Raw genomic sequence first — 8,293 nt, 5'->3', positions numbered from 1 at the left:
CTCTATATTTACTAGGAAATTTAATAAATCAGGTAAAATTTCGTTTTAAAAATTGTTATCTCTATAATTCTATAACAATATTCCATAAATAAACTTAATAAATAATACGCATAAAAGTTGAATTTTATACGATAAAATGACAGAAGATATAACAATGTATTTACCGTTTAATTTGTTATCATAAAAAAATTAATTAATAACTCTTTTTTTAAAATTAATTAGTTTAAAGTCAAAATTCTAAGAACCTAATTATTACTTTATTTTTTAATATATTATAAACCTTGCTCACCAATCTAGAAGGTTGTGCAATATGGTACTACTTTCTGAGAGAGATGCCAGATCCTATACGCATAACTAGTATTGGGAAGTAGTGAAGAAAAAATAAATAAAATGAAGGACTGATCTACAAATCCCTTAAACCACAGGAGATGTCTCATAATTCGTGATATCAAAACTAAAATTAACATATGCACAGTACTCCATTTAACACAAGAACCGGACAATGACAAGGAGGATTATTGATTAGATGAGATCAAGGAGCGGGGTCCCAATCCCACAAATTAGAAAGGCCTCAGCTATGAAGCATGAAATGAATCATATCACAGCAAATGAGCATATAGTCCTAATAATTCCACTTCTTTCTTGGTACAGTTTAATGCAAGCCAAGCAATAAGTATAAAGTAAAATTATATAGCTGCAGGTGCAGGTGACATAGTTTCAACTTTCAAGGGCACTTGGGTCCTCCACGCTTGGTCTTCCAGTTGTTGTAGCAGGGGCAGACAGCCTTGTTGCCATAGTAGCCAGGAGGAACACAAAGGCACTTAGCACAACATTTTTGGCAGAAGAACATGCATGGCTTGTGGTACTGTGTCTGCCCACATCTTCTAGCACATTGAGATGGGCACTCTGATGATGATCCAATCAAATTCACAAACAATCAAACAACCATTAATTACCATTATTACTTAAAGCAAAATATATTAATTAGATTGTAACTCACGGTAGCTCTTCAGACTTCCGGGACCATAACTACCCTGTAAATTAAATCAATTATTAAAATATATATGACGATATTTGCAGCATTCTTTATTGATCTTGCCATTAAGTTACTAGAAAAGCATTAAATATGTTTTAAGAGCTTCCAAATCAAATGTTTGGATAAAAAGAACAACAAAAAAGAGAAGAGATATACTCACACTGTCCAAGTGATACTGAGCAGCCTCTTTTGCCATAACCTGCTGAGATATGAATTGGAGATTTAAAGCAAAATGTTATATACTTGAATTGCATAGTACAAAATAATAGCTACTGGCTAGAGATCATATATATAACGACTTGATAACATGATATATATATATATGCATTTTCACGGGAGTTATGTTAGGATGGTATAGGGACTAATAAGTAATAACTTATAACCTGAGCTGAGATCGCGGAAATGGCAATGAGTAGTGCCAGAAGCAGAAGAGAGACAAGCTTAGCCTTGGCCATGGCCATTGCACAAGATTGTATCTAGGAAGCTAACAATTAATAATAAGATGAGGGGTCCTCTAGTTTTAAGAGGCATCAATGGGTTTGGTGCGTTTGGTTTGGTTCAGACCAAGGTTTTAAAAATCGAACCGATGATTAAACTTTTTAGTTATTAGTTTATTTGTTTAACTGATTTAATTACGGTTTAATTGAAATAATCGTTTTATATTAAAATAATAAATAAAATATAAATAAATACACTAAAATATAATTATAGTTTAATATGAACCATTAAATGTCATCCAAAATAAAAATATTGAGCTAATATTAAATTTGGTCTCTAAACTTGTATACAAGCCTTAATTTAGTCTTTGAAGTTTTAATTGTTTTTCTTCGGTCCCCAAACTATGCAACCGTGACTCACATTAGTACTTCAAACAATTTATGGCATAAAAATGTTAATGAAGTGCTAACATGGATAACCAAATGCCATATTGGAACTTGTAAAACAACGTCGTGTTGGTTTTGGCGCTCAAATAGCCCAAAAATGACACCGGATCACTTGCTTTTGGAGGAAAAGTTTCAATAAATACCACTAACGATATATTTTTTTTTTTTTGCTATTTGAGTGCCAAAACAAAAATAACGTCGTTTTACAGAGTCCAACGTGGCATCCGACTTCTATGTCAGTATTCTGTTAATGTTTGTGCGTCGAAAATGATCCCGAGGACTAACATAAGTCACATTCACAAAGTTTGAGGACTAAATATAGGCAATTGAAACTTTAGAGACTAAATTGAGTCTTGCGTACATGTTAAGGGACCAAATTAAATATTATCTCAAAAATATTACATCAACTAAAATATTATAATCTCATCCAAATACAAATTTAATAGTCAAATAACAAAAGAAATATCTAAATATCAAATTCCAACATTAAAATTTGTCATCGAAATATCAAAATATCAAAATTTTAATATAAATTTAGTTTAAATTAAATATATTATATTAATATCTTAAAGATAAGTATAGTTTATTATATAAGAAAAAAATACATTATTATATGATATTTATTAGTTTAATAATATCTTAATTCCTAATTTTTTTTCTTAAAACAAATATGTTTTAGTAAATAAATATATTTTTAGAAGTAAATAAATATTGAAAGAAAGTTTGATGAAGGCAAAAAAAAGAAAAAAGAAAAAAAGAAACACCCCAAATGCGGCACAATAGCAACAGTTCGACAAAGAGAAAAAATCATAATCTGATGAGGCAAAATTGATACACTCAAAAATTGGCAAGTGTACTAAATCGCATCAACTAATACCATAGTGAGTAGATATCGTTCCCACGAGAATTAACAGATTGAATAAAAAAATGTCTAATTGAATCTCTAATAAGATCAATCAAACCTTGGCAAGAGGATTGTGAATCTTGAAGTAGAGCAAACAACAGTAAAGAGAGAATTGTTTGGACCGAAAAGAGGTTTAGAGATCTATGAAGGTAATCAAAGAATGGGAATGAGAATATAATGTTAAAGGCTTTGGAAATGTTAAATTCTTAGAAAAAGCAATGCTTATGTTTTTCTACTTTGATTCGTGTAGAAATCTTTTCACAGCAAATCATTTATACTCAAATTCCAATTCTTTGATAATTTAATTTCTCTTAACTTAATTAATCGCTAGAATCGACTAACTAAGAGAAGAGGTAAAGAACGGTTTTCGATTTTAAGCCACATAATATTCAAACATTATCCCTAGCTGGATTAAATATCACACATTTAAAGACTAGTTCTAAATAATTGAAGATTATGAGATGAGTTTCAAGCTAATTCCGATATTAAATTTCATAAAGTAATAATAGAATCCAAAACAGAATTAGAATATTTTCTAATACTTCTAACCATTAATGATGAAGAACGAAATTCAATCTTGAAAATGTAGAAAAGTATGAATCAAAATAAAGAAAAAATACTTGCATTACTAATCCGTAAAATAAAATAGAGCTCGTAATATTTAACAAGAGAGGTTTAGTTACTCATGATAGAAAAAAATAGCCTAAAACTAATGAGGTGCTGGATGGCACTAGTGACTATTCACTGATTAGAGATCAAAGATAATTCTTATGAATTGTGTTCACTTATTTATAATCTAACTTCCTAACTATTTGAAATTCAAAAACTAATCTTATTTTCCAAAGAAAAAGATAACAACTTATTCAAATTCTAATCTAATCTAAATCCTAACAACTAAATTCTATCTTTCTAGAAGAAGTTGTTGCTAACTAATCGTTTAAATCTTGAATCTTGAATTGAATTCAGAGCTTCATGGGAGTTGACTTGGTATTTGGCGCTAGGCTCCTCATTTGGGCACTAGGCTTGAAAACATTGGTGCTGGGCTTGATAAATTTTGAACCACTGGAAGTGAAAATTGTACTTGGAGCTGGGCTCCGAATCTTGGCGCTAGGCGCCCAGTACTTAAGAATTTGGTAGGGTTGGGCACCAGTCCACTTTGCCTTCTCCCAAGCACGAAGGTGCTGGGCTTGAGGATACTGAGCTAGCACTACTTCCTTGGAGTTGGGCGCCCATCTTGGAGCAAGGGCATTGGACGCCAGTCCTTGAAGCTGGGCTTTGGATTTTGGGCACCCAGCTTATAGTTTATGTGTTGGGCTTGGCCTCCTTAAGCTTGGTGCCAGCTTCTCTTGAAGTACACTTGTGTTTTCTTCTAAATTTTATCCTGATTTGCTTAATTATATCCTGAAAATAAAATCATTCTAACACAACTCCAAACATATGATTAATCATTAAAACTTCTCTAAAAACATAAGAATTTTGATTTAAATCTAAGAAAACCAATAAAAAAGAAACCTAAAAACAACTAAAGATACCTAGGCATCACAACACCAAACTTAAAACTTTGCTTGTCCTCAAACAAAAAAGAAAAGTAAACAGAGCTTATCTTAATGAAAATAATTGAAGAGTTTATAAATTCAAGTCCAAATCAAAGTAGGGTTTGCAATGAGCTCTCTAATTATAAACAGACTTCTCTTATCTTAATGAATCTTGCATACTTAGGAATCAAGAATATTCAAAAACTCAAATTCAAATTGTATTATGAGAATTCTTTTAGACTTGTATAATCCTTGAAGCAGTTTACTTTTCAATTCAACCGAGGGAAAGATGTTGAGGTTCTTGACTCTAAGTGTTTTGTCTTATGACAGCTCTTATCAGATTTTCAATCGATAATCCCGAGCTAGTTGGCCTAAGTTATCGGGTGATAAAACGTCCCTCGGATCTAATTACCCAAGTCTCTCCCTGACACAGTCACACCACAAGAACATAACTAGAAATTTGTTCATTCAGACATCGATGCCCAGAGCTTATTTAGACCCTAAATATTTTGTTTCAAGGCAACTCTTTAATGTGGACTTTAAATCGATAATCCCAAGCTAGTTGACCCAAGTTATCGGGTGATAAGGCACCCTTCGAATTTAATTGCCTAAGTCTCTCCTTAAAACACAAATATCACAGGAACATAACTAGGCTCCAATCATTGGTGCTTAGAGCCTTGCAACTTTGGGTTTTTCGATCTTTTCATACTTTTTTTTTCAAGTCACTGCTTCAAGGTCTTGGATATTCAGAATCTCATAATGTCTCAAAACTTTTGTTTCTAGAGATTCTGTCTTTCTTTTCCTTAAGATTCATTCAAATAATTTAAGTCCATGGAATATAATCATATTACTAATGACCATCACTTTTCAATTAGACTTCCTAGTTTATTATTCATTCCTTTTCATTAAAAAGCTACTTCCTTTACGTCAGTGGAATGTAGTGGACAAGTACTAGGAGTAATCACTTAAAGGAAAAACAAACAAAAGAAAGAAACTGAAAAGACAATAATGGGCCTTGCAAGTTTGATGGCGGTGTATTGCTCAATGGACACCCCAGCAGTCTCACAAAGATGATAATGAGGCCCGAGAAACTAAGCCTTGACCTTGAATTGGAGCTTTGTGCCATGGTTTTTATGTGAGGGAGAATGAGGTTCTCTACTCTAATCTCTCTCCTAATTATGATATAGTGGATTAAGATCGCTCAGTCTACTGTCACCTCGGAGTTATTGGAGGTAGGAACAAGTTAATGTTGGATAAAATCCAACCACACCATGGCGACATGGACGAGGTCCGACCTTCTTAATTGGTTCGGTATCCCCCTTGTATTAAGTTTCCATTGGGTCCCAGGGACACAAATATCATGGAGCACATCTTGCTCCCTTTTATCAGTCATCATCCTCATGTTGTGTCGGCAGAGCGAGGTGGAGGAGGAAGGCAAAGAACCTTTCGAATACTCCGAGGCCCATAGTAATTGGGTTGGCCTCGAACATAGCTCATATAAGCTAGTTCCTCATCTTGAGCCTCCTCTTCATGGCTCAGCCAAGTATTAGCATAGAATTTATGGACCAAAGTAAGGCCCATATTCTTCGGTGGACTTGTCAAGACAATCCACTTCTAGCATGAGATCTCGGCTTAAATTACCGGATCTTCTTCCAGTTTCAAGTCAAACTCACATCGAGAATTACGGCCTTCTATTTTACCATGTTCTATATTGATTTTCATGTAATTGGATTCAGAACTGGGTTATGTCAAAAGATAGAGTAGCCGGTTCCTTCCCTTTTTCTTTCCTCTTCTTGTACAAAGGCATTTTGAATTTTGTTTAACACTTGTAGTGATATCAACCACAACCACAACACCAAACTTAAAGTTTGGCCGTATAAAAAGAAAAATAGAATGTAAGTGAAGAAAGAAGATAATGTTTAAATGTGTTTATGCTATGTGATGGACGAAAAAATGCATGTGAATTTATAGTGGAATAGAATGTGAATGGTATGGTTATGAATGCTCGGTGGAGTGTGTAGTGTGCAAGTGTGTAGAAAGAATAAGTATACAACAAAAAATAAATTCCAATATTCAAACTATTAAGAGTTGAAAAAATAGAGTATGCAGAGGTAACATGCTAGACTTTCATGCATATGAATGAATAGAACTAGCTTGAAGTGATATATCATGCATGCTTAATAATGAATCCTTCGGACATAATAATTTATGGTGGTAGTGAAGAAGTTAAAAAGAAAATAGTATGCATGTGATGATTTTTAAAGAAAGCTTTTTACTAAAAAATTAAAAAACAGAAAACAAGAAGTTAAAGAAAATAGAATTAAATTTTTTTTTTTTGAGGAGGATGCATGTCCTAGGTAAGGTTGGCACTGGCCCTTCAAGAAACAATGAGGGATACTGGGCTTGGAAAGTGGGTGCTAGGTGCCACTTCAAAATTATGCCCCTAGGAGCGCTCAATGCTTGAGCGTTGGGCTCCCATATGTGGCGCTGGGTGCCATCCTCTTTGGGAGTTGGGCTTCACATTTATCCCTTTTTTTTTTAAGAAAAAATTTGAAAAATAGCGTAAACCAAAATGAGGAAAGTGAAAGAAAAATGCAAAAGATCAGAGAATAAAAAGAAAAATACAACTATAGAATGATAAATGAAAAAAGAAAGGAAAAATACTAACCATGGTTGGATCAAGGGCTCTTCTAATGTCATTAGCTTGACATATGAGTCTTCTAGGTTGGGAGTCAGATTACTTCATGGCATCTTCCTCCAATGTCATCCTCCATTAATTGTGCATTTTCCAGCTGCTCTTCCTCTTCCTTGTCTGTTACAAAATCAATGTGATGTAGAAGATCTTCAATGGCTCCTTTGTCCACAATCTCTTGGACTAGGGATTCAATTATGTCAATCCTCATACAATCTCTGATTCATTAGGGTGTTGCATGGCCTTGAAAACATTAAACACCATATGCTCATCATGCACTCTTAATGTTAGCTCACCCTTTTGGACGTCTATGAGTGCTTGTACAACGGCTAAGAATGGTCTTTCCAAGATTATGGAGGCATCCTCATCTTCTTTCATTTCAAGAATCACAAATTCATCCAGAAAAATTAACTTTCCGACCTTGACCAATGCATTTTTCACTATCCCATGTGAAAACTTTATTGATCGGTTGGCTAGTTGTAATGAGATTCTTGTTGGCTTTACTTTCTCAATTTATAGCCTCCTCATCATGGATAAAGGCATCAAATTGATGCTAGCCCCTAAATCACAAAGAACTTTGCCAATGGTGACATCCCCAATGGTACATGGTATGGAAACTATCGAGATCTTTTAACTTCTGTGGTAGTTTCTTTTGAATAATAACATTACACTCTTCGGTGAGGATTACCGTCTCTTCCTCTTTTAGGGTTCTTTTCTTGGACAATAGCTCTTTCATGAATATGGCATAGAGTGGCATTTGCTCTAGGGTTTTGGCAAAAGGGATGTTAATTTGTAGCTTTTTAAACACATATAAGAACTTGGAAAAGTTCTTCTCTTGATCTTGTTTCTTTAGCCTTTGAGGATATGGAATCTTCTGTTCATAACCCTTTACTATTTCCTTCTTGGTCTCTATTGGTGCAGGAGCATTTTCTTCCTATATGACCTCCTTCTTTATCTCTTTTAGAGGTTCTTCAGTTTTTTGCTCATCTTCCTCGGGAAGTTTCTTGTTGATCACTTTTTCGCTCCTTAGAGAGATAGCCTTGTATTCCTCCTTAGGGTTTGGGATGATGTCACTAGGAAAGGAATTTGTAGGCTTTTTCTGCTAATTGCTTGGCGATTTATCCCACTTGCACTTCTAGATTTCTAATTGAAGCTTCTTGATTTTTGAAATTTGCTTTTGTTTCTTCTATGAAGCTTCGATTTTGTTGCATGAAAGAGGTAGTGGATTGGAAAAGATTCTCA

At 34.0% G+C, this 8,293-nt stretch overlaps 1 protein-coding gene across 2 annotated transcripts; it reads right to left on the bottom strand.

Moving 5' to 3' along the window:
• Positions 1–498: 498 nt before the first annotated feature.
• Positions 499–1,621, bottom strand: LOC112773148 (gibberellin-regulated protein 6). Of its 2 annotated transcripts, none has more exons than XM_025818207.2 (4): positions 1,420–1,621; positions 1,197–1,238; positions 1,001–1,034; positions 499–906 (listed from the first exon to the last, which is right to left on the bottom strand). In XM_025818207.2, the coding sequence occupies exons 1-4, from the start codon at positions 1,495–1,497 to the stop codon at positions 725–727; spliced, it is 336 nt and encodes a 111-aa protein (XP_025673992.1). In that variant the 5' UTR covers positions 1,498–1,621; the 3' UTR covers positions 499–724. The 2 variants fall into 2 exon arrangements, with proteins under 2 accessions (XP_025673992.1, XP_025673993.1); XM_025818208.2 differs by having other exon boundaries at positions 1,197–1,235; positions 1,420–1,601.
• Positions 1,622–8,293: the final 6,672 nt, after the last annotated feature.

This window comes from Arachis hypogaea, chromosome 18 (assembly GCF_003086295.3).
Source record: "Arachis hypogaea cultivar Tifrunner chromosome 18, arahy.Tifrunner.gnm2.J5K5, whole genome shotgun sequence".
NCBI classification, from domain to species: domain Eukaryota; kingdom Viridiplantae; phylum Streptophyta; class Magnoliopsida; order Fabales; family Fabaceae; genus Arachis; species Arachis hypogaea.
Note: the sequence above shows the minus strand (reverse complement) of the source record. Positions and strands in the feature narration are given on the sequence as shown.

Excerpts from the sequence above, each read along its gene's own strand:
- LOC112773148 (XM_025818207.2), bottom strand. The coding sequence starts at position 1,497 with ATGGCCATGGCCAAGGCTAAGCTTGTCTCTCTTCTGCTTCTGGCACTA. Across the intron at positions 1,239-1,419 it reads TTTCCGCGATCTCAGCTCAG|CAGGTTATGGCAAAAGAGGC; the intron begins GTTATAAGTTAT and ends TTCATATCTCAG. Across the intron at positions 907-1,000 it reads CGGAAGTCTGAAGAGCTACC|AGTGCCCATCTCAATGTGCT; the intron begins GTGAGTTACAAT and ends GATCATCATCAG.